Raw genomic sequence first — 25,848 nt, 5'->3', positions numbered from 1 at the left:
TGTTATATACATATCTGTTAGGCATTTTTACTAATCCGAAAACAACTGATATATGCTTAATTCATCCTTTTGAATGGCTACATATTATTCATCTTATGGACGTCCTGTGATTTATTTAACCATTTCCCATCTTGGCAGGTACTTATTTACATTGTTTCCTATTGATAGCCACTACAAACGATTCCTTAATAATCATTCCTATTCATATACTTCTAAATACTGGTGCTTTTTTTCTTTTGGGATAGATTCTGAAGAATTAACTTCCCAGATTGAAGGAATTTTTTTTTTTTAGTTTTGGTTTTGGTTTTGAATAGATCTTTCCAGATTGCTGGTGGACATGTTTCATAGCCTCTTTGGAAACCAGTAAATGACAATCTGTGTCATTTTTGTACTCTTTGCCAGTCTAACAGGTGTAAAAGAGTATAGTTCATTGTTGCTTCAGTTTCCTTTCCCTGATTTCTAAGAAGGTTGAGCATCTTTTTTATGATACTAACCAATTGGACTTGATTTTCTGTGATTTGACTGTTGTTATCATTTGCCCATTTTACCTTTGAATTGTGGACCTTTTTTTGAAAACTCTTTAAATGTTTGAGATACTGAACTATCTTATGTATATTCATTTCAAATATTTCTTATGTTCTACAGCTCTTTTCCTTCATGATTTACGTCTTCATTTAAATTTTCCTTCTAGAATTTAAGATACTTCGTTTACTTGATTTTTCAAGCCAGTTATGTTTCAAAAATTTTTTACTACATATTTTTAAGTAAAATTTCGGCAGTGATTCTCAAATGAATTTATCTTACTTGACAAAAACTAACTTATCCCTACACCCACTTTAACTCATCCCCTGTTACTTAAAGGAGATGGGAGTGGGAGATGGCAGGGAACAATAGGATATCTATGTTACTTAGAAAGAAAACATTCATCTTAGCCTATTTTTTTATTTAATCCTCTGTGTATCCTGAAAGGAAGGATGAATGTAAGGTCAGAAAGTTTTTAACCAGTGAGGTAATAATAAGCTCAAAGAGTTCAAAATGAGTGTCAAAAACCTGTTGCTAAGAATAAGGAATGAGGGACTTCCCTGGTGGTCCAGTGGTAAAGAATCTGCTTTACAATGCAGGGGATGCAGTTTCAATCCCTGGTCAGGGAACTAATATCCCACGTTGCCACAGGGCAACTAAGCCCATGTGTCACAACTACTGAGCCTGCGTGCTGCAAACTATAGAGCCCACACGCCACAACTACAGAGCCCACGCACCCTGGAATCTGCACACCACAGCTAGAGAAGAGAAAACCCGCACACTACAACTAGAGAGAAGCCTGTGCACCACAATGAAAGATCCCGCCTGCCTCAACGAAGACCCCGCATGTCACAACTAAGACCTGACACAGCCAAAAATAAATAAATAAAACAAATAATAAATCTTTAAAAAAGAAAAAAGAATAAGGAATGATAACTTGGCTAGATAAAAAAAAATACGTTAAAACCTTAGTCAAGAAAGAAAGAGAAAGGAAGGAAGGGAGAGAAGAGGAAAGGAAAGGAAAGAAAGAACTAGTAACTTTATTTGCCTATGGGCAGGGACACCCCTGGGTGACTGGAGGACAGGAGTAGGAAAGAGACTTTTTACTGTAAATCCTTTAATATCTTTTTTTTTTAATCACTAGCTTTTACTTTATTTATTTTTAAGATGTTTTATTTGGCCGTGCCGCCCGGCATGTGGGATCTTAGTTCCCCAACTAGGGATCAAACCCGCGCCCCCTGCAGTGAAGTGCAGAGTCTTAACCACTGGACCGCTAGGGAAGTCCCCTTTGTTTCTTGGTTTTTTCGTTTCTTAATGTTCTACCTATTTTTTAAACCGCTTAGTTTTTAATCAGCTTTAAAACTTTTAAAATTAAAAAATAATTTTAATAGAATATTTTAAATTTTAAAATAAAGGAGACTTATACCTAGTTCTGGGATTCCACATTTTCATCTATCATAAGAAGGGTTAACACAGGGCTTCTCAACCTCAGCACTGTTAACATTTAGGGCCGGATTATTCTTTGTTGTCAAGAGCTATTCTGAGCATTGTAGGATTTTTGGCAGTATCCTTGGCCTCTATCCACCAGATGCCAGTAGCACCCCCGTGCCCCTGTTGTGACAACCAAAAGTGTCTCCATATATTGCCAAATATCCATTGGGGGGCAAAGTCACCCTCAGTTGAGAACTACTGAGTTAACATACCCTAGTTTGAAAAATACTAATCTTGAAAACGATACCAGTCTTGGTAAAATACTCTGTTAGTTAAACCCCATTGTTCAGAATTGACTGTTAGTGCATTTTAGGAAGAAAAAGAGTAATTGTAGCATTGTGATTAAGTGACCCAAAGATCACATGGTAAGTTAGTGACAGAGCTAGAATCCAGGTTTCTGTCACTATCTGCTGCTCTTCCCTTCATTCTTTAAAGAAGTTCTTTTCTACTAATGTTTTTGTTTTGAAAAAAAGCTTTATATAAATATACATATATATATATATAAATAATACCAAACCTCCCAACTACGTAAAGCTGTATATAGTTTGTTTTCAGATTTTGTTTTTCATAAAGCACTAATTTTATCCTTGTAGACACAAAATGATTTCATGGTTATCTGCAATGTTGCAAAAATCCTAGAGCTGGTTGTACCACTGATGGAACATCCAAGTGAAACTTTCCTTGCCACTATTGAAGAAGACCTAATGAAGCTTATCATCAAATATGGCATGACTGTAAGCATTCACTTTACCATCTCTCTGTTGATCAGTGTATAATTCACAAATGATAACTTAATCATGTGTTTTTGCCTTTGTCTTTAACTTTTGTCTAAACAGTAACATTTTCTCTCTTTTAGGTAGTGCAACATTGTGTAAGCTGTCTTGGGGCAGTTGTAAATAAAGTGACACAAAATTTTAAATTTGTGTGGGCCTGTTTCAATAGATACTATGGTAAGTTCAGTGCCTGGGCTTTAAAATCATTCTGCTAGATCCTGCAGTGTATACAGTTCCTTTTTAACACATCTGATAAGAGGTAGTGTCAAGGGAATTATAAGAGGTGTGATGATTGTCCTCTCTGGTCCACTCTCAGAAGCAATATTTTCTGGTGTCTTTTATATTCCCTTAATAACCCAGTATGATTACTTCAGAAATTTATCTCCTCATAAGTAAATGTTGGTAAGTTTTTTGCCTACCGTGTAAAATAAAATTTAAATATCATTTTTTTCTTACATTAATTCTTTTAGGCTCAATGGAATGCCCTTATATTTCTAGATGTTTAATACTTAGAACCGTTAGTAAAATTTAATTTTAATTTATTAGCAGTAATTATTTGAACATAACAATTTAAGGATAGAGGGTTTGTTATAAATAAATATTACTTATTTTATTAGGTGCCATTTCAAAATTAAAAAGTCAGCACCAAGAGGACCCAAATAACACTTCACTGCTAACAAACAAACCGGCACTTCTTAGATCCCTTTTCACTGTTGGAGCACTATGTCGGCATTTTGATTTTGATCTGGAAGATTTTAAAGGCAACAGTAAGGTAAAGATCCTAATATTAATTATTTAGTATGCTTTAAAAACAGAACTGTGTGACCCTGGGCATTGAAAATGACTATAATGACTCAGGATGAAGGCGGCATTAGGGTAGTCTGATTTAGTTCTGAAACAGTGCTACTCAAAGCATGGTCCTCAGACTGGCTTCTGATCCATGAACTGTTTGTTACCGGTCCATAATAAGATAAGTTTACGCAAGTTATATCAGCTTTGTGTTAGTAGGCACACTGCTTATGTCAGCAGCAGTTCATTTTTTTAACGTTCTCAATGAATGTCACTGTTCTAAAATTCATGGATTTATAAATGTATTGGTGAATTATTCCTTAGTAAAGTTCACATGTGGAAGTTCTCATTGTTTGCTTTTAGGTATTTTTTTCCTTTATAGTTGAAAACCGATCTAAATTAACTCTTCCTTATACACTTTAACATGGTTTTTTTCCCCCTTAGGTTAACATAAAGGATAAGGTACTTGAACTATTGATGTATTTTACAAAGCATTCAGATGAAGAAGTACAAACAAAAGCTATCATTGGTCTAGGTAAGATAAGTCTAAATTTCTGCATATTCTTTAGTTGTTTGAGAGGTTGAGCAAATTTTAAAATGTTGTGAATTTAAATTGTTGAGTTTTTTAAGTATGTTTTTGTTTAAAGTAGGATCTGGTATCTCAAATATAAGTCTGGGGATTAAAACAACTGGGTTCCATTATTGGTTCATCCAGTGACTTCCTGGGTGACTTTGAGCAAGTTGTGTAACTTCTGTTTGTCAGTTTCCTCATTAGTAAAATAGAGATGACAATACATTCTTCTACCCCTAATTCATAGGGTTTCATAAAAACATTCATTAAAATACTTTAATAAAGAAAGGTGATATAGAAGAATTTGTGCTGTTGCATATTTTTTAAATTGTTCTTTTTCTTTGCAAAGTTTTGTCATTATATGTGTCTGCCTCTTCTAAGGTGAAAACAATGGGCAGTCTACCCAAACATTTACTTATATAGAAGCACAGGATAAACAACCCCACAGGAACAATTTGGATGTATACTTTTCCTGTATTATTGTTCAGGGATCATTGATGTAATAAATACATGTCTTTGCAGAAAATTAGGTCTTTGTGGCTTATCTGGAAAGATATTGGTATACAGGAGAAATATGAGAAGGGTAGAATTAAAGTACCTGAAATGAAGGCACTGTAAAAAAAATTAGAAGAGCACTCTCTCCAGGTTTTTGTGTTGTTGTTGTTGTTTGTTCTGTTTTTTACAAATACATGTAAAGCTACTCAGTAAGGTTAACAACTTATTTAGAAATTTTATTTTGGCAGCATTAGCAAGGTTTATAATTTAATATTCATGGACAGTTGCTAATATTTCTAAGTCACGCAAACTTCATTAAATGTTTACTGATTTCTTTAAATAAATTTAAATCTTAATATCTTATTACTTCTTCATCTCTTTCAGAAAATTACATATAGCAAATATAGTAAAAATTCAGATATCACTTACTAGAGAGTTATATTGATAGAGTATTATCTTTTAAGTCACATGTATACCTTTGAATATTCAATCTGGACATACATTCTATAAAGTGGCAAAAACTAATAGTGTTACATCTAATTCAGAGAACAAAGAGTGTAAATTTTAACTTGCAGCACTATCCAGAAAATAGTGCCTTTAGACTAGTAAATAAAAGACATCTTGCCTGGGCCATAGTTATCCTGTGTCACCTTGGGCTAGTTATCTGATCACTCTATGCTTTGAATTTAGTTTGTTATTTGGCATCCATAATACTTGCTTTCATCAAGGATCTTCATTTTATCTCACATAAATAAGCATTTTGTACAAATAAACATGGACAATATTATTTTGCTGCTTATTAGCTTGTGGTTGTAGAATTCAGCATTGTGGCTTCAATTATAATGACATGAGAAACAAATAGAAGATTTTAAGCTTTATTTTAGAATTATTCCATTTCATCAAATGAATATATTTCAATATATATATTTTTAATAGCTCCAAGGTAGTACCTTCTGCTAGGAATCTAAAAAATGTTTGCAGACATTACCTCTTAAATCCTGAAAATATCCCATTGAGGTAGGTGGGTGGTAAATATTATTGTCCCCATTTTACAGATGGAGAATTGAGGCACAGAGATATTATGTGACTCACCTAAGGTCACACTACAAGTCAGTGGTGGAGCCAGGAATAGAACCCAAGACTCCTGACTCCTAATCCACTCCCCTAGCCACTAGGCCCTGCTCCCTCCTCAAGGTTTCCTCTTGTGTGAAATTCTCCTTTGAAATGCAATTTCTTGTTTTTAATTCATGGGGAAAGAAGTACCTGCTGTAATACTTCTCTAGGTAAGGCCACCAGCATATTCTTCCAGTCATTTTAAGTTTTAATTTTTGAAATAAGGAGCTGTTTATATAATTTTATCAACATTAAATGTTATATTTAATTTTAATATGAATATATCAAGAGAATTTTTGTTTTCTCTCTTCTTTAGGATTTGCCTTTATTCAACATCCAAGTCTAATGTTTGAGCAAGAGGTGAAAAATCTATACAATAATATTTTATCTGATAAAAACTCCTCAGTAAATTTAAAAATACAGGTGTTAAAAAACCTCCAGACCTACCTACAAGAAGAAGATACACGTATGCAGCAGGCAGATAGAGACTGTAAGTAAAAACATACTTTCAAAAATGCAGAGTGTAGCTGCAGTTCGCATACCCTATGACTCTTTTTTAATCCAGATATCTAATAGATAAGGAATTTTAGGTAAAGGAGTTCAGTTAAAGAAGAATCCTTCATAAACTCCCTGAAGTAGTTTATAAAATTTAATATATGTGCAGACGAAAACATTTTGATGGAGGGAGAGAGATAGTTCTCATCAGGTTCTCAAAGGAGTCTCTAACAGACCCTCCTCCCAAAAAAAAAAAAAAAAAAAAAATTGAGAACCATTGGGCCAGCTATAACATTTTGTGCTTTTGGTTGTGGCCTAATTTAGAGTATTTAGTAAAGTTAATGTACATGTTCTTAGTATGTTTACTTCCTTTTGTAGGGAAGAAGGTTGCAAAACAGGAAGATTTGAAAGAAATGGGTGATGTTTCCTCAGGGATGAGTAGTTCCATCATGCAGCTTTACCTCAAACAGGTGCTCGAGGCGTTTTTTCACACCCAATCAAGTGTACGCCACTTTGCCCTAAATGTCATTGCATTGACTCTAAACCAAGGTCTTATTCATCCAGTTCAGGTAAGTATGTTTTATAGCAGCGGCACTTAGCAAAAGAGCCAGATTTGTTGCCATTTGAAGACATGGTGATTAGAAAATAAGTAGTTCTTTATTCCTCTTAGTTGTTGATTTTTTTTTGTCCCAAACTCTTAAGAATCCAAGTTTTAGTCCATCTTTTAGGTTGTCTTTACTGCAAAATACCCATATATTCATAACATCTCTATTAAACAAACTTGCAATTTATATTTGTAGAATACGTACTCCTAATTATTTCTTCTGAAATGATAGATATGTTTTAATTGACATTGACTCTTATCTCTAAGAACCAACCATATGTAATGTCAAATATGTAATGTAACTGGGGTTAAGAGTATAATCTATCTTAAACAGGGTGGATTTTAGTCCACAGAAAAATAACCTATATAATCTGAACTCAGTTCCTTCATCTTTAATTGGAAGTAATATCAAGTACCCAACACCTCAAAACACCGATGTGTAGACTAGATGATGTACTCAAGACATATTAGTACTACAAGGGATTGGCCGCTAATTCTGATGTTGTAGTATTCACCATCTGACATGTTCAGGAGAGTGCCATAGGGGCAGAAGTAAATTTGTTAGATAACCAAAGCCTGTACCCTCAAGATTCTTATTTTGGCTATGTTTTGTGGAACTTTTCTAAAATATGCTCTATGTTGTTATGCTGTGTTCTTCCCTGTGTCCTGAAACAAAACACAGTAATGCGTATTTAGCCTGTTCTTCATGATTCAGGGCAAGATTACTTAATTAAGTATACAGTACTATGTTGATACTCCTGAATTTTTTAGATACTTAGGGCTCTTTGCTGGTATTCTGAATGGTCTCAGGTGGTTGTGCTTTTATTATATCTTCTCTTTTTAAGCTTTTCTTTTAAATTTTACAATTATAAAAAAAATTGCAAGAGTGGTACAATAAACTTCTTTATACTCTTCACCTATATTTCACCATTTGTTAACATTTTGCCACATTTGCTTTCTCTCTCTCTCTTCATACGTATGCTTTTTTCCAAATCATTTGATAGTAGTACACTTTTTTCCAAATCATTTGATAGTAAGTTTCAGATATCATGATTCTTTACCTCCAAACACTTCAGCGTATATTTTTTTAAGAACAAGGACATTCTCTTACAAAATCATAATGCAGTCATCAAATTCAGGAAATTTAACATTGATACAATATTATCTAATATATAGTTCATTTTCATATTTTGTCAGTTAAGCTAATAATATTCTTTGTGGACTTCTCCTCCCCACCCCAATTCAGGATTTAATTCGTGATGACCCATTTCAGTTAGTGCTGTATCTACTTTTTTTAAGTTGTTTTTTGTTTGTTTGTTGTTGTTTTTCTCACCTCCTCACCTCTATCTAATTCAGATTCAGTTAACATAGTAGTGGTGTTTCCTGACTTTTAGAAATGTACAGTGAGTATGGCTGTTACCAAATTACTAGCTATCCAACTGTCTGACCATTGAAGCCATATTTAAAATCAACTTTGTGAGAAAGAATTTATATTTTTCTAGTTTTGAGTATGGAAGACAAATTACTTTTTCTCCTCTATTATCTTTACATAGAAAATTCAGTCAGGCTTGAAAAATTATTGAATTATACATTTGTAGTATATATCATAATCTTAAATGGATATTCTTAGTCTGGGAGCCCTTTAGTTTTAAAGAACCTTAAAATCACACTGAAATTGCTTAAATTTCACCACATTATTTTCTTGCTGATACTCCAGTGCTTTTTTGCTTTAAGGGAAAGATTTATGGGAAGGTTAATAGTTTTTAAAAAAAAACACTAAACCATGGCATTTATAGGAAGGCCTATAAAGCTAAATTCATATGTCCCAGATATATAGCAAGTTTTAACATATATCAAGATACATATAGAGCTTTTACTACGGTGATGTCTTATGAATTCTTTATTTTTATTTCCAGTGTGTACCATATTTAATTGCTATGGGCACAGACCCAGAACCAGCTATGCGGAACAAGGCTGATCAGCAGCTTGTGGAAATAGACAAAAAATATGCTGGATTTATTCATGTATGTATTTTTAAATTGTGCAATCTAAATTTAAACATCGTTCTTTGGTAAACCATTTCTTTAGCAAATGTTGTGCTCAGATTCATATTAGAATAAAATATTTTGCTTAGTAGTTACTTTTAAACATGCAACTAAGTTTGTCCCCCAGGGTGTTTACTCTAGTTTAAAATTAACTCTTAAGATTGAGCTAGAGGTAACAGTACAGCAGGCACGCAGGATAAGAATCAGGATGGGGCTTCCCTGGTGGCGCAGTGGTTGAGAGTCCGCCTGCCAATGCAGGGGACATGGGTTCGTGCCCCGGTCCGGGAGGATCCCACATGCCGTGGAGCAGCTAGGCCCGTGAGCCATGGCCACTGAGTCTGCGCATCCAGAGCCTGTGCTCCACAACGGGAGAGGCCACAGCAGTGAGAGGCCTGCGTACCGCAAAAAAAAAAAAAAAAAAAAAAAAAAAAAAAAAAAAGAATCAGGATGCATGGGTTCTGGTCCCTACTTTGTATCTTGGCAGTGATGGCTCTTCTGAGTCTCCATTTGTTTCTTCTATAAAATGAGCAGATTGCAGTAGATGATCTGCAGTATTCCTTCCAGCACTTGCATTCTATAATTTTTATTATTTTAAAGAAAACCAAATAATGAAGTTTGCCTTGAACTATAATACTCAAAATTATATTTTTAATTTGACTCTTCTAATTTCTGTGACAAAAATAAGGCTTTTATTGATTTCAGATGAAAGCGGTGGCTGGTATGAAGATGTCTTACCAGGTACAACAGGCAATCAATACATGCCTAAAAGATCCTGTAAGAGGTTTCAGACAAGATGAGTCCTCTAGTGCTTTGTGTTCACACCTTTACTCCATGATCCGTGGAAACCGCCAACACAGACGAGCCTTTCTAATTTCTTTACTCAACCTGTTTGACGACACAGCAGTAAGTATTAAAAACTTATTATTTTAAGAAAATAAGTGTTCTATAAATTTTATGCCTAAAGTAGTCAACGTTTTAAAAATATTACCATTTTAGTAAATAATAGAGGCTATCTTAAATGTGTTTATTTAGGTCTATGTTAATTGCAAGGTATACAGTCAAAATTGAAGGGGAAATTTTGCATGAGAATAAACACAATGAGGGATAAAGTATAATTGTGTTTCCATACTGAGTGTCTTATAAACTTTGATAGCAGTTCCTTTAAGCATACCTTTAAATAAGCTACGTTACTAAACTGTCACTTCCAGGGATAGATTGCATAGATAGATAGATAGATAGATGGATAGATGAAGTGAAATTTCGCTTGTTTCTGTCAGACTTGAATGCTGTTAGAGTAACTATTCTAATACGGTTTTGGCTGCTGAGATCCCTGGTTGTTCAACCTGACCTCCTTTAATGAAGAGCCCACTTTTGTGTAATTACAATTTTGACCCTTTAGGGGGCTATTGCACAAGTTGTATTGGCCACGACCATAAGGCAAGAAAATAAAACATCCTGTTCTTTAAGCTTATCTCTTAATTTTTTCATTCATCTTATATCAATATTTATTCAGCATCTATTTGCATTATGGTAGCATTGTGCTAGGAGATGAAGATAAAATAGTAAATGGGACAGATGTGGTATGTTTCCACGTAGAGCTTACCAATTAGTGTATTGTGTAAAGCTTTAAAAAGAAAAAAAATATTTTTTTCTTATTTTAATCACTTGATAGCTTGACTTTGTTGCTGTTCCAACACCAGATTTTTTCAATAAAGTAAAATTAAAATTACCAGAATGTAGATGTCTTATTAGACCTCTTCTTTTTAAGTACAACATGAAATTTTTGGATATATTATCTAACAAATAAATATAACAAACTTCTATTTTAGAACTACTTGGACTATAATTTTAGTCATCATCAGGGCTGTCATCAGTATTAAGCTTTCATTGTGTGTAAGATATTTAGATAGGAGTACAAAATGCTATGATATAGTGCTCTTTTTCTCATTGGATCTTACCTCCAGTCGGAGGGATAGGACACTAAGTAAAGGAACTAACAGTTAAGATTAGCATAATCTGAGTCCCGGGTGGCTTGTATCAATACTGCCCTAGTCTTTATCTCCTTTCTGAGCTTAATTCCTACGTGGTTTCATTGCCTGCTGTATATCATTAGCTGGATGCTCTGTCACCTCAGCATGTGAAATGCTAAACTGGAAATCCAGCTATCATAATACAGTGGATGTCAGAGGAGGAGCAAATCTCTGAAGGCCTAGGGGATAAGATGGATCTACTCTTAAGGCAGGGCAGGTGTAAAAACATAAATAAAGGTACAAAGATAAGAATGTGTGGGAGGGACTTCCCTGGTGGTCCAGTGGGTGGGACTCCATGCTCCCTATGCCGGGGGCCTGGGTTCAATCCCTGGTGGGGGAACTGGATCCTGCATGCATGCCGCAACTAAGGATCCCACATGCTGCAACTAAGGATCCCTCATGCTGCAGCGAAGATCCCGCATGCCACAACTAAGACTGGTGCAGCCAAAATAAATAAATAAATTTTTTTTTTAGAAAAAGAATGTATGGGAAATAATGAATAGATGTTATTTAACTGGAGCAGCAAGATCATAATGAGGCATGGTTAATGGAGGATCTTGTAGACAGTGGAAAACTGTTGAAAGTGTTAAATTCAGTGATGAGGACAGGTGACAGAGAGCATTTTAGGAACACAGATTTTTTTAGTATTGTGTTCACATTGAAGGTAATACGGGATTGACCTGTTACGATGAAAGCTGGAAAGAAAACAATGACAGTAGGAAAGGAAAGAAGAAACGTTGTGAGGAAGGAATAAATTAAACGAGAGTCTGTGAGAATAGTCAAAGGATAACTGAAATATTTTTGTCCTAAGCACCTAAAAGAACAGAATGTTGCTAAAAGCAGTTTGAAAAGGAGTTGCTTTGAGGAGATAGAAGAGGAATAGTCAAAGAGCTAGGAAGAGAAAACTAAGGAAGAAGGTTTCAGGAAGGAAAGGCTTGTCTGTATTTTTCCAACTTTAACATGTAGGTATTGATACACATTTAAAAATAAAAACGTGGGGGTTTCATGAGTACTAATAGCAAGTTCATTCCGTCTGTCCTATGGGATTTTTGTTATTACTACTGCTGATACTGTATTTTATGTTGTTTGGACAGCAGGATAAGGGAGATGTCTAGGAAGGAGTGTTTTTTAATTGCCTATTTTTTCTTTTTTTTAAGCTATAAATGTTTTAAAGGAATTTAAATATTAACATGTCTTTCTGTTTATATTCTGTATCATCATGTAAATGCTGAAAATCTCAGTTTGTTACTTCTTTTAAAGCAAACAACTAGTAGTAACCATAATTTGCCAGCATTAGTTTTTTGGTATGAAACTGGTAACACCGTCAGAATGACTCTGATATTCTAAATTATGTACACATATGAAACTGACAATTGTTTTATGAGTACATGAACTTTGATTTTTTTTTTAACCCACATATTAGTACTATAATTACCACTTACTTTTGAAGGCAGAATAGTAACTGTGTGTAACTGATCTCCATATGGGTTAAACTTTTAGAGGCACAATGACAAATAATTATGGATTCATATGTATACTTTCTGATGTGGTATGGATTTATCTTAAAGATTCTATATACTCTATAAGAAAACTTCAGGGACTCCCACTTGGGTGCACTAAAAAAGTTCACCCCTTCCCTTCTTAAGGTACCATGGTTTAAGTCATTATGAAATCTCTTAAAATGGGTTTAAGATTATTCTGTAAAATCCGTTTCTGTTCCACCTCCTCCCTTCTTCTTCCTTCCCTCTTCCGCTCCCCAACTCTCTCTCTCGTTCTGAAACATTAACTGAGGTGAAAGTGCCCTGTAATATTTTCTCTAAAAAGGCTTTTGTGATGGATTTCTAGATTATCCACTAAACATGTGTACCTTTTTTTCTAAAATTTACAGAAAACAGAAGTGAATATGCTCTTGTATATAGCAGACAATCTAGCCTGTTTTCCATACCAGACACAGGAAGAGCCGTTGTTTATAATGCATCATATAGACATTACACTCTCAGTTTCTGGTAGTAACCTACTGCAGTCGTTCAAGGAGGTAAGTTACACACATTACTATTCTTAATCTTTCAAAGTACAGGCATGCTATTTTCACTGTTTTGTTTCTCATTGTTCTTTTTATTCTTTTCATAGGTATATAAAATCTTTCTAAATAAACTTAACTGAAATCTGGGTAGTGCTTGAATTGGGGAGAGGAAGTGGGTTGCCATTTCATTTCCATTAAGAAAGATCTTAAAACCATTTCATTCCAGATCATTTAGGTGGAATTTATACACACACACGTGCACATGTGCATGCACACACACACACACACGTGGATTGTTCTCTTGATAAGCCATCCCGCTTTATTTATCTCACTTCAAGCATTGACCTTAAGTGTTTGGTGTTCATTCATATATTTGTTTAAACCCCATTTTAAAACACTTTGCTATTTTATAAATCTGGTAATGCTGTAGATAATAGTAGTATACTTGAAGAAATACAGAATAAATATAAGTAGCTTACTTACAAGTAAACACAGAAAATTTATACTATTGATTTGCTTATTATCCCTGAACACCAGCATCATAATGGAGTTGGCATATTGTATGCCCAAAATCTTTACTAACTTTTTTGTTGTAAACTTTGTATCTTTTCTTTCATGGTTTTTAAGAAGGAAATATAATTGGTTTCATTGTAAAAGCACCTGGTATAGCCCTGGGTACATAGTAGGTGCACTCAGTAATTTCCATTCTTTGTAAATTAATTGGAGTATTTTCATGTACCTGATGATATAAGTATATATCTCATTTTACAATATCGTAGTGCTCAAAACTCAGCCTGGTCAAACTCGTAAATCAGGGAGATCTTTTTTTGTTTTTGGTTTTGGTTTTTTGTTCTTTTGGGGTTTTTCTTGCTGTATGCGGGCCTCTCCCATTGCGGAGCACAGGCTCCGGACGCGCAGGCTCAGCGGCCGTGGCTCACAGGCCCAGCCGCTCCACGGCATGTGGGATCTTCCCGGACCGGGGCACGAACCCGTGTCCCCTGCATCAGCAGGCGGACTCTCAACCACTGCACCACCAGGGAAGCCCAGGGAGATCTTTTTAATACCTAAGGGTTGGAATTACAGAAGTATCTAAACCCTTGCTACTTGAAGTGTGGACCAAGACCAGTAGCACTGGCCTCACCTGAGAGCTTGTTAGACCTGCAGAACCTCAGGCCCTACCCTAGACCTGTTGAAACAGAGTTTGCATTTTTAACAAAATCTCTAGTTGTTTAATATGCACATTAAAGTTTGAGAGGTTAATAATTTCCCAGGAACTTGATCCATCATGTTATCTTATTTTACTTCACTTACTGTTGTATATATACTTGTATCTGTTTCTCCTGTTTTATTTCTTAGCAGTTACATTTTGAATATTGCTTTGTAATCTGGTCTTTTCCACCTTGAAACCAGCTGACTTTGTTTCTTTTTAAAAGCTAACAGTTTCATAAAGTACAAAAACCCAGAATTTAAGTATTTAAAGAAAGTTGCACATTATCTTGCTGAAAAGTTCTTAAAAGGGAGAGTTTGATAGAAGCTGGGGAAATCAAGCCTATTATATTTTCCCCAGTTAAATTATAATTACTGGCTTCCCTGGTGGCGCAGTGGTTGAGAAGTCCGCCTGCCAATGCAGGGAACACGGGTTCGTGCCCTGGTCCGGGAAGATCCCACATGCCGCAGAGCGGCTCGGCCCGTGAGCCATGGCCGCTGAGCCTGCGTGTCCGGAGCCTCTGCTCCGCAATGGGAGAGGCCACAACAGTGAGAGGCCCGCGTACCGCAAAAAAAAAAAAAAAAAAAAAAAAAATTATAATTACTTCTTTTCCTCTATAATGGCTTACCTGTATATCAAATTGTTACTTCTATAACTAATTTATCTTTCATTACTATAAGAAAATTCTCTCCCTTTGAATGATATTTCAGAATGGTTTAGGGAGGGTGGAACAGTGGTTGAAGGAGTGGATTTTATTTAGTCTTGGAACATAATTTTTTCCCCCAAGGGTTGCATCCCCAGTTGTTTATGGAAAATCAGAGGGTTTCAATATATAAAATATTAATATAAGGATACTTTTGAAGCTGTTAAATGGAGCATATGTATAGTTGTAGTGGTACTTTTGTTTTATTATTTTTTCAGACAGAATAATTTCCTCTTTTTTTTCAGTCTATGGTAAAAGACAAAAGGAAAGAGAGAAAACCATCTCCTGGTAAGGAAAATGAGTCAAGCGAGAGTGAAGAAGAAGTCTCCAGGCCTCGGAAGTCACGGAAACGTGTAGATTCAGATTCAGATTCAGATTCAGAAGATGATATAAATTCAGTGATGAAATGTTTGCCAGAAAATTCAGCTCCTTTAATTGAGTTTGCAAATGTCTCCCAGGGTATTTTATTGCTTCTGATGTTAAAACAACATTTGAAGAATCTCTGTGGATTTTCTGATAGGTAAGGTTGCATAAGCAGTGAGAGAAAAAACTTGCTGTGTTCAAATAATGAACAAATATGAAACCCAGTTTTGATTGCATGCTGAATATTAAAAATGCTCTTTTTAAAGGAATTTATTCCTTTTAATTGGTGTATAGTATTTTGTTGTATAATCTACCATAATTTGTCCATTCTGTTATTGAAGAGAGGAAAACTATTCCTCTAATTGGAGATAATGCATTATAAATTATAAATTAGAGGACTTAAATCCTTAATATCCTTAAAAAGATACTAGAGAATTAGACTAACCTTAAAAATAGATAACAAATTCAAGTTTTTAAAGAGCTGTGGGGACTTCCCTGGTGGTGCAGTGGTTAAGAGTCTGCCTGCCAATGCAGGGGACATGGGTTCGAGCCCTGGTCTAGGAAGATCCCACATGCCGCGTAGCAAGTAAGTCCGTGCAGTACAACTACTGAGCCTGCACTCTAGAGCCCGCGAGCCACCACTGCTGAGCCCGCATGCCACAACTACTGAAGCCGGCGTGCCTAGAGCCTGTGCTCTGCAACAAGAGAAGCCAGTGCAATGATAAGCACGCGCACTGCAACGAAGAGTAGCCCCCGCTCGCTCGCAGCTAGAGAAAGCCTGCGCGCAGCAACGAATACCTAACGCAGCCAAAAATAAATAAATTTTATTTAAAAAAGAAGAGCTATGAATGAAGAATAGATGCAGACCAACTAGGCTAAGTTCTAACAGTCTAGCAGCCTTTAATGTACACTATCAAGTAAGAGATAGAAAAGTACTAATAACTTAGAGTGCCCTATAATTTTACCCATTGTCAATCACTATAGGTATCTCTTTTCTGCCTGTACCCATGGAATTCTGGACATTTTCCACATTCATTGAAACCCTATGAAGTCACATGTTCGTAGGGACAGATAATGAAATGAGTAAAGTAGACCTGGTAGGTCAGTGGCAAAATGAACATGTTTCTTCTAAAGGGTTTAGATATTACTCAGATGTTCATCAGCTTGTTGCCATGGAAGAGAGTGGGAACAATGTGGCCAGAGCTTCCACCTTTTCAAGAGAAGCTAGATAATCCAGATTTTAATGAGAACTATCTTGATGTTAGATATTGGCAGCCACAGGCATACCTTGTTTTATTGCACTTCGCAGATACTGCATTTTTTGCAAATTGAAGGTTTGTGGCAACCCTGCATCAAGTCTGTCGGCTCCATTTTTCCAACAGCATTTGTTCACTTTGTGTCTCTGTGTCACATTTTGGTAATTCTTACAGTATTTAAATTTTTTTATTATTATATTTTGTAGTGACCTTTGATGTTGCTATTACAAAAAGATTACGATTCACTAAAGGCTCAGATGATAGCATTTTTTTAGCAATAAAATATTTTTAAATTAAGATATGTATGTTGTTTTTAGACATAATGCTGTCACACACTTAATAGACTATAATATAGTGTAAATGTAACTTTTATACACATTGGGAAACAAAAAAATTCATGTGGTTTGCTTTATTGCAATATTTGCTTTATCACGATGGCCTGGAACCAAACCCGCAACGTCTCCAAGATACGCCTGTAATTCAGAATAATTTAAAACCTTGTAAAGTCTTGAGGCAGTGCTAAGGTGTTGGAAAAATTTTGAAACAGTGTTGTTAATAATGTGAAACAGGTTTGTAAGCAATAATTCTGGTCACTGTGTAGAGAATGAATAGTTGGGGCACAATACAGTAGAAGGAGGTAAACCAGTTAGGTAGTATTGAGTAGTTATATTAAAACTGTCCTACAGTCACAATCATGGTGCTAAGAAATAGACATGAGAAACTACTTTCATTTAAATGATACCTCTATTCAAGACAAATACTGACAGAAACAGAGTATTCTTTTTAATCTTTGATTTTGTGTCTTTACTTCCCTTTTTAAAATTATATTTATTTTGTATACAATTTCACTGGTTAAAATCTATATAACAAAAAGTTTAATTATAACTAAATAAAATTTAACTAGAATCAATTTAAATGTAAATGCCTAAAAAATTTGTTTTAAGTTAATGGTTTTGCTTTCCCAAAACAGTAAAATTCAGAAATACTCTCCATCTGAATCTGCAAAAGTGTATGATAAAGCGATAAACCGAAAAACAGGAGTTCATTTTCATCCCAAACAAACACTGGACTTCCTGCGGAGTGATATGGCTAATTCCAGAATCACTGAAGATGTGAAGAGGAGTATAGTAAAACAGTATCTAGATGTGAGTAGTAAAACCAAAATATATTTAATTTTGATAATGACTTTTTTAAAAAGTAAATTCTTTTGAGACAGATAGCTACCTCCTTTCATTGAAGGTATGCTTCACGACCCATCACTCATTATTTTTGTGTATGTAGTTTTAATGAGTTACTTTAAGCTTGTCTTTCCCACTTCACCCACTGCACAATTGTTTTTTCCTAGGAAATACCAGCTGACCACTAACTTTATTTTAGTGAAAAGCAAAGTTTTTAGGCAAGTTTTAGAGAAAAGCTGTGACCATATATGTATTTTTTTAATTCAGTGGATTACATGGTTTATATTTCATCAAAGGAAAAACCATGAAAAGTCATCCTCCTGCCCTCTTCAGCCATTCTATTCCTCTTCTGGCAACCAATATTACTACTTTTTCATGTATTCTTACAGAAGCAGTACAAGTGTGTGTGTGTGTGTGTGTGTGTGTGTGTGTGTGTGTGTGTGTATATATATTTGTATATCTGTTACATATAGACCCACCTAAGAAGTATGTGAGTATGTGAGTGTATAAATTGTGCTTTTAAAGTATCTTTAAGAATAGGCAAATTCAGGGAATTCCCTGGCAGTCCAGTGGTTAGGACTCCGTGCTTTCACTGCCGAGGGCCCAGGTTCAATCCCAGGTCAGGGAACTAAGATCCCTCAAGCTGCAGTGTAGCCCAAAAAAAGAAAAAGGCAAATTCAGAGAGTCAGAAAATAGAACAGAAGTTACGGGGGAAGGTGGGGCAGGAATGGGGAGTTGGGTGGGGTTTTTTAGATTTTTTTTAAACTTTTTATTTTGTATTGGAGTATAGCCAATTAACAAGGTTGTGATAGTTTCAGGTGCACAGCCAAGCAAGTCAACCATACATATACATGTATCCACTCTCCCCCAGATTCCCCTCCCATCCAGGCTGCCACATAACATTGAGCAGAGTTCCCTGTGCTATACAGTAGGTCCTCGTTGGTTATCCTTTTTAAATATAGCAGTGTGTACATGTCAGTGCCAAACTCCCTAACTATCCATTCCCTCTACCCTTCCCCCGCAGTAGCCATAAGTTCATTCTCTAAGTCTGTGAGTCCATTTCTGTTTGGTAAATAAGCTCATTTGTACCATTTTTTTTAGATTCCGCATAAAGCAACATCATATGATATTTCTCTTTCTCTGTCTGACTTCACTCAGTATGACAATCTCTAGGTCCATCCATGTTGCTGCAAATGGCATTATTTCATTCTTTCTTATGGCTGAGTAATATTCCATTGTATATATGTACCACATCTTGTTTATCCATTCCTCTGTTGATGGACATTTAGGTTGCTTCCATGTCTTGGCTATTGTAAACAGTGCTGCAGTGAACATTGGGGTGCATGTATCCTTTCAGACCATGTTTTTTTCTGGGTATATGCCCAGGAGTGGGATTGCAGGGTCACATGGTAGCTCTATTTTTAGTTTTTTAAGGAACCTCCATACTGTTCTACATAGTGGTTGTACCAATTTACATTCCCACCAACAGTGTAGGAGGGTTCCCTTCTCTCCACACCATCTCCTGCATTTATTGTTTGTAGATTTTTTGATGATAACCGTTTTGACTGGTGTGAGGTGATATCTCATTGTAGTTTTGATTTGCATTTCTCTAATCATTAGCAGTGTTGAACACCCTTTCATGTGCCTCTTGGCCATCCATATGTCTTCCTTGGAAAACTGTCTAGGTCTTCTGCCCGTTTTTTGATTGGGTTATTTGTTTTGATGATATTAAGCCACATGAGCTGTTTGTAAATTTTGGAGACTATCCCTTGTCAATCACATCATTTGCAAATATTTTCTCCCAATATGTGGGTTGTCTTTTCATTTTGTTTATGGTCTCCTTTGCTGTGCAAGAGCTTTTGAGTTTAATTAGGTCCCATTTGTTTATTTTTGGTTTTTTTGCCATTACTCTGGGAGATGGATCAGAAAAGATATTGTTGCGATTTATGTCAGAGAGTGTTCTGCCTGTGTTTTCCTCTAGGAGGATTTATAATGTCCAGTCTCACATGTAGATCTTTAATCCATTTTGAGCGTATTTTTGTGTATGGTGTTAAAGAATGATGTAATTTCTTTTTTTTACATGTAGCTGTCCAGTTTTCCCAGCACCATTTGTTGAAGAGACTGTCTTTCCACCATTGTATAATCTTACCTTCTTTGTCATAGATTAATAGACCATAGATGGGTAGGTTTATTTCTGGGCTTTCTGTCCTGTTCCATTGATCTGTAGTTCTGTTTTTGTGCCAGTACCATACTGTTTTGATGACTAAAGCTTTGTAGTATAGTCTGAAGTCAGGGACCCTGATTCCTCCAGCTCCATTTTTCTTTCTCAAGATTACTTTGGCTATTTGGAGGTCTTTTGTGTCTCCATACAAAGTTTAAGATGTTTTGTTCTAGTTCTATGAAAAATGCCATTGGTGACTTGATAGGGATTGCATTGAATCTGTAGATTGCCTTGGGTAGTATAGTCATTTTGACAATATTTATTCTTTCAATCAAAGAACATGATATATCTTTCCAAATGTTTGTGTCTTCTTTGATTTCTTTCATCAGCATGTTATAGTTTTCGGAGTACAGGTCTTTTGCCTCCTTAGGTAGGTTTATTCCTAGGTATTTTATTCTCTTTCATGCAGTGGTAAATGGGATTGTTTCTTGAATTTCTCTTTGTGATCTTTCATTGTTAGTGTGTAGAAATGCAACACATTTCTGTCTATTAATTTTGTATCCTGCAACTTTACCAAATTCATTGATGAGCTCTAGTAATTTTCTGATAGCATCTTTAGGATTTTATATGTATAGTATCATGTCACCTGCAAACAGTGACAGTTTAACGTCTTCTTTTCCAATTTGGATTCCTTTTATTTCTTTTTCTTCTCTGATTTCCGTAGCTAGGATTTCCAAAACTATGTTGAATAAAAGTGGTGAGAGTGGGCATCCTTGTCTTGTTCCTGATCTTAGAGGAAATGCTTTCAGCTTTTCACCATTGAGTATGATGCTAGCTGTCGGTTTGTCTTATATGGCCTTTATTATGTTGAGATAGGTTCCCTCTGTGCCCACTCCTGGAGAGTTTTATCATAAATAGGTGTTGAATTTTGTCAAAAGCTTTTTCTGCATCTACTGAGATGATCATTTGGGGGTTTCTTAATATACAGATTTATTTATTTTTGGCTGCATTGGGTCTTTGTTGCTGCGTGTGGGCTTTCTCTAGTTGCAGCAAGCAGGAGCTGCTCTTCATTGCAGTGCACAGGCTTCTCATTGCTGTGGCTTCTCTTGTGGCGAAGCATGGGCTATAGGCGTGGGGGCTCCAGTAGTTGTGGCACGTGGGCTTAGTTGCTCCACGGCATGTGGGATCTTCCCAGACCAGGGCTCAAACCTGTGTCCCCTGCATTGGCAGGCAGATTTTTAACCACTGCGCCACCAGGAAAGTCCTGATCATATGGTTTTTGTCAGTTTGTTGATGTGGTGTATCACACTGATTGATATGTGGATCTTGAAAACTCCTTGCATCCCTAGGATAAATCCCACTTGATCATGATGTATGATCCTTTTAATGTATTGTTGAATTTGAATTGCTAGTATTTTGTTGAGGATTTTTGCATGTACGTTCATCAGTGATAGTGGCCTGTAATTTTCTTTTTTAGTGGTATCTTTGTCTGGTTTTGGTATCAGGGTAATGGTGACCTCACAGAATGAGTTTGGGAGTTTTCCTTCCTCTGCACTTTTTGGGAACAGTTTCAGAAGGATAGGTGTTATTAGCTCTTCTCTAAATGTTTCATAGAATTTGCCTGTGGAGCCATCAGGGCCGGAACTTCCGTTTTTGGGGAGTTTCTTTTTGTTTGTTTGTTTTTTGGCTGCATTGGGTCTTTGTTGCTGCACACGGGCTTTCTCCAGTAGCAAGGGGGGCTACTCTTCGCTGCAGTGCACAGGCCTCTCACTGCAGTGGCCTCTCTTGTTGCAGAGCACAGACGGGCTCTAGGCATGTGGGCTTCAGTAGTTGTGGCATGTGGGCTCAGTAGTTGTAGCTTGCAGGCTCTAGAGCGCAGGCTCAGCAGTTGTGGCTCACGGGCCCAGCCGCTCCATGGCATGTGGGATCTTCCCAGACCAGGGCTGGAACCCATGTCACCTGCATTGGCAGGCGGATTCTCAACCACTGCGCCACCAGGGAAGCTCGGGGGTTTTTAAATTACAGTTTCAATTTCAGTGCTTGTAATTGGTTCATATTTTCTAATTATTCCTGGTTCAGTCTGGGGAGACTGTACCTCTGTAAGAATTTGTCCATTTCTTCCAGGTTGTCTATTTTATTGGCATACAGTTGCATATAGTAGTCTCTTAAGATCCTTTATATTTCTGTGGTGTCAGCTGTAACTTCTCCTTTTTCATTATATTGATTTGAGTCCTCTCCCTTTTTTTCTTGATGAGTCTGGCTAAAGGTTTATCAGTTTTGTTTATCTTTTCAAAGAACCAGCTTTTAGTTTCATTGATCTTTGCTCTTGTCTTCTTTGTCTCTATTTCATTTGTCTCTGCTCTGATCTTTATTATTTCTTTCCTTCTACTAACTTTCAGTTTTGTTTGTTCTTCTTTCTCTAGTTGCTTTATGTGTATGGTTAAGTTGTTTATTTAAGATTTTTCTTGTTTCCCAAAAGTAAGGTTATATTGCTATAATCCTCTTTGAACTGCTTTTACTGTATCGCATAGGTTTTGGATCGTTATGCTCTCATTTTCATTTGTCTCTAGATATTTTTTTTATTTCCTCTTTGATTTCTTCAGTGATCCATTGGTTGTTTAGTAGCATATTGTTTAGCCTCCATGTATTTGTGTTTTTATAGTCATTTTATTGGAGTTTATTTTTAATCTCACAGTGTTGTGGTCAGAAAAGATGCTTGATATGATTTCAGTTTTCTTAAATTTACCAAGGCTCACTTTATGGCCCAGGATGTGGTCAGTCCTGGAGAATATTCTATGTGCACTTCAGAAAAATGTGTTTTCTTCTGCTTTTGGATGGAGTGCTCTATAAATATCAGTTAAGTCCATCTGATCTAATGTGTCATTTAAGGACTGTGTTTCCTTACTGATTTTATGTCTGGCTGATCTGTCCATTGATGAAAGTGGAGTGTTAAAGTCCCCCACTATTATTGTGTTACTGTAAATTTCTCCCTTTATGGCTGTTAGTATTTGCCTTACATATTGTGGTGCTCCTAAGTTGGGTGCATATATGTTTACAATTGTTATACCTTCTTCTTGGATTGATTCCTTGATTGTTATGTAGTGTCCTTCTTTGTCTCTTGTAACAGTCTTTATTTTAAAGTCTATTTTGTCCTATATGAGTATTGCTACTGCAGCTTTCTTTTGATTTCCATTTGCATGGAATACCTTCTTCCATCCCCTCACTTTCAATCTGTATGTGTCCCTAGGTCTAAAGTGGGTCTCTTGTAGACAGCATATATATGGGTCTTGTTTTTGTATCCATTCAGTGAGCCTGTGTCTTTTGGTTGGCACATTTAATCCATTTACCTTTAAAGTAATTATCGGTATGTGTGTTCCTTTTGCCATTTTCTTAATTGTTTTCGGTTTGTTTCTGTAGGTCTTCTTTCTTTTCCTCTTTTGTTCTCTTCTCTTGTGGTTTGATGACCATCTTTAGTGTTATGTTTGGGTTGCTTTTTCTTTTTTGTGTGTGTATGTATTGTAGCTTTGGGGTTTGCTGTTCCCATGAGGTTTTGATATAGCAGTCTGTATATGTACAAGATTGTTTTAAGTTGCTAGTCTCCTTCCCACCTAGAGGAGTTCCTTTAGCATTTGCTGTAGAGCTGTTTTGGTGTTGCTGAATTCTCTTAGCTTTTGCTTGTCTGTAAAGCTTTTGATTTCCCTGTGGAATCTGAATGAGAGCCTTGCTGGGTAGAGTATTCTTGGTTGTAGGTTCTTCCCTTTCATCACTTTAAATATATCGTGCCACTCCCTTCTGGCTTGCAGCATTTCTGCTGAGAAATCAGCTGTTAACCTTATGGGAGTTCCCTTGTATGTTATTTGTCATTCTTCCCTTGTTGCTTTTAATAATTTTTCTTTGTCTTTAATTTTTGTAAATTTGATTACTGTGTATCTTGGAATATTTGTCATTGGGTTTATCCTGCCTGCGACTCTGCAGTTCCTGGACTTGGGTGGCTATTTCCTTTGCCGTGTTAGGGAAGTTTTCAACTATAATCTCTTCAAATATTTTCTCTGGTCCTTTCTCTCTCTCTTCTCCTTCTGGCACCCCTATAATGCGAATGTTGGTGCATTTAATGTTGTCCCATAGATCTCTTAGGCTGTCTTCATTTTCTTACATTCTTTTTTCTTTATTCTGTTCCGTGGCAGTGATTTCCACCATTCTGTCTTCCAGGTCACTTATCCGTTCTTCTGCCTCTTATTCTGCTATTGATTATGTCTAGCATATTTTTCATTTCAGTTATTGTATTCATCTCAATTTGTTCATTAATTCTTCTAGGCCTTTGTTAAACATTTCTTTCATCTTCTCAATCCTTGCCTCCATTCTTTTTCCAAGGTCCTGGGTCATCTTCACTGTCATTATTCTGAATACTTTTTCTGGAAGGTTGCCTATCTCCACTTCATTTAGTTGTTTTTCTCAGTTTTATCTCGTTCCTTCATCTGGGACATAATTCTCTGCCTTTTCATTTTGTCTCTCTGTGGTTGTGGTTTTCATTCCACAGGCTGCAGGATTGTAGTTCTTCTTGCATCCACTGTCTCAGGAATGGGGGGAGTATTGAATGGGTACAGATTGAGTTTCTTTGGGGGATGATGAAAAAGTTTTTGAAGTGACTGTGGTGATGATTGTACAACAGTGTGAATATACTTACTGTCAATGAATTAAACACTTTAAAATGGTAAATTTTATGTTATGTATATTTTACCAGAATAAAAATTTTTTAACGTTTTAAAAATATTTTCGAGATTGTCCTAAAAAGTAAAAATAAAGACTTTAATTTTAATCTACTTAAAGCTGGTAGTTGAACACAACTAATAATGATTTTTTTTTGACCAAGAATGTAATGTACACAATGGTTTTCATATTATTCATAGACTGCAAACCTTGTACTCTAAATTTGACATTTATTTTAGTTCTTTAAAATTCTTCAGCATTTTTTGTTTCCTGTTGTATCCTCTTATCTTGGTGGAGAGCAGAAAATGGGGGCAGAAATGTTTAAAAGTCTGTCAATAATTAGTAATCACTTGGCTGCTTGATAACTTGGATCAGGGTCCGCAACATCTGGCTTATGGGCCAAATCTGGCCAACTGCCTGTTTGTGTAAAATAAAGTTTTATTGAAACAGCCATGCCCATTCATTTTTGTATTACATTTTGGCCTGCAAAGCCAAAAATACTTACTATCTGGCTCTTTACAGAAAATGTTTGCCAGCCCCCAGCTTGGACAATAGCTAAAGTCTGTTTCACCCACACCAAACCACTACCATGGAAAACATTTAGGAAAAAAATTTTAAATAAAGGAAAACATTTAGGAATTTGGCAGTCTTACTTGAAAAAAATTTACTTAAAATTCTAAATTAATATCTAATTTTTGTAGTTCAAACTTCTCATGGAACATCTGGACCCTGATGAAGAGGAAGAAGAAGGGGAGGTGTCAGCTAGCACAAATGCTCGGAACAAAGCAATTACCTCGCTGCTTGGAGGAGGCAGCCCTAAAAATAATGCAGCAGCAGAGACAGAAGATGATGAAAGTGATGGGGAGGATAGAGGAGGAGGCACTTCAGGGGTGAGGCGGAGGAGGAGTCAACGTATTTCGCAGCGTATTACGTAAAATGATTTTTATGTGTTTATATATGTCAGTCTATTAAATGTACACCAAGTAATGTAATACTTATGAGAGAAAACATTTTGTAGATAGAAATTCTCTACTTATCCATTTATACATCCTTTTGTAGAAAGTTTAACATAAAAGACAATAAAAAAGAAAAAAACAGAAATGAGATTTATCCAGCATAAAGGGTTATTAATTTTTCTTTGGATTGTATTAATGTGTGTTATCCTTTTTTATTGTTGATAAGTTTTATGTAGCTTTATGGTTCATATGTATATATAATTTTATATATCAATAAGAGTAAAGACACGGGTACAAATTAAGAGTTACATGGTTTTACAAGTATATGTTAACCCCTTGGCGCTGGCGGTCACGGTGCGTCTCATT

General features: G+C 35.9%; 1 protein-coding gene across 4 annotated transcripts in view; it reads left to right on the top strand.

The window, feature by feature from the left end:
* Nucleotides 1–25,848, top strand: part of NIPBL (NIPBL cohesin loading factor) — a 197,335-nt gene that overhangs the window by 170,368 nt on the left and 1,119 nt on the right. For 3 of the 4 annotated variants that reach the window (XM_032625187.1, XM_032625188.1, XM_032625190.1), the window contains 12 exons: nucleotides 2,607–2,747; nucleotides 2,870–2,963; nucleotides 3,404–3,558; nucleotides 4,020–4,110; nucleotides 6,071–6,244; nucleotides 6,628–6,818; nucleotides 8,770–8,877; nucleotides 9,601–9,801; nucleotides 12,817–12,963; nucleotides 15,107–15,381; nucleotides 17,451–17,625; nucleotides 25,228–25,416. In XM_032625187.1, the coding sequence (XP_032481078.1) occupies nucleotides 2,607–2,747; nucleotides 2,870–2,963; nucleotides 3,404–3,558; nucleotides 4,020–4,110; nucleotides 6,071–6,244; nucleotides 6,628–6,818; nucleotides 8,770–8,877; nucleotides 9,601–9,801; nucleotides 12,817–12,963; nucleotides 15,107–15,381; nucleotides 17,451–17,625; nucleotides 25,228–25,416 (1,941 nt within the window). Of the gene's footprint in view, nucleotides 1–2,606; nucleotides 2,748–2,869; nucleotides 2,964–3,403; nucleotides 3,559–4,019; nucleotides 4,111–6,070; nucleotides 6,245–6,627; nucleotides 6,819–8,769; nucleotides 8,878–9,600; nucleotides 9,802–12,816; nucleotides 12,964–15,106; nucleotides 15,382–17,450; nucleotides 17,626–25,227; nucleotides 25,458–25,848 lie in introns of all 4 variants that reach the window. The other variant, XM_032625189.1, reaches the window with a different exon arrangement.

The sequence above is a fragment of the Phocoena sinus genome, chromosome 3 (assembly GCF_008692025.1).
Source record: "Phocoena sinus isolate mPhoSin1 chromosome 3, mPhoSin1.pri, whole genome shotgun sequence".
In the NCBI taxonomy this organism is placed as follows: Eukaryota; Metazoa; Chordata; class Mammalia; order Artiodactyla; family Phocoenidae; genus Phocoena; species Phocoena sinus.
Note: the sequence above shows the minus strand (reverse complement) of the source record. Positions and strands in the feature narration are given on the sequence as shown.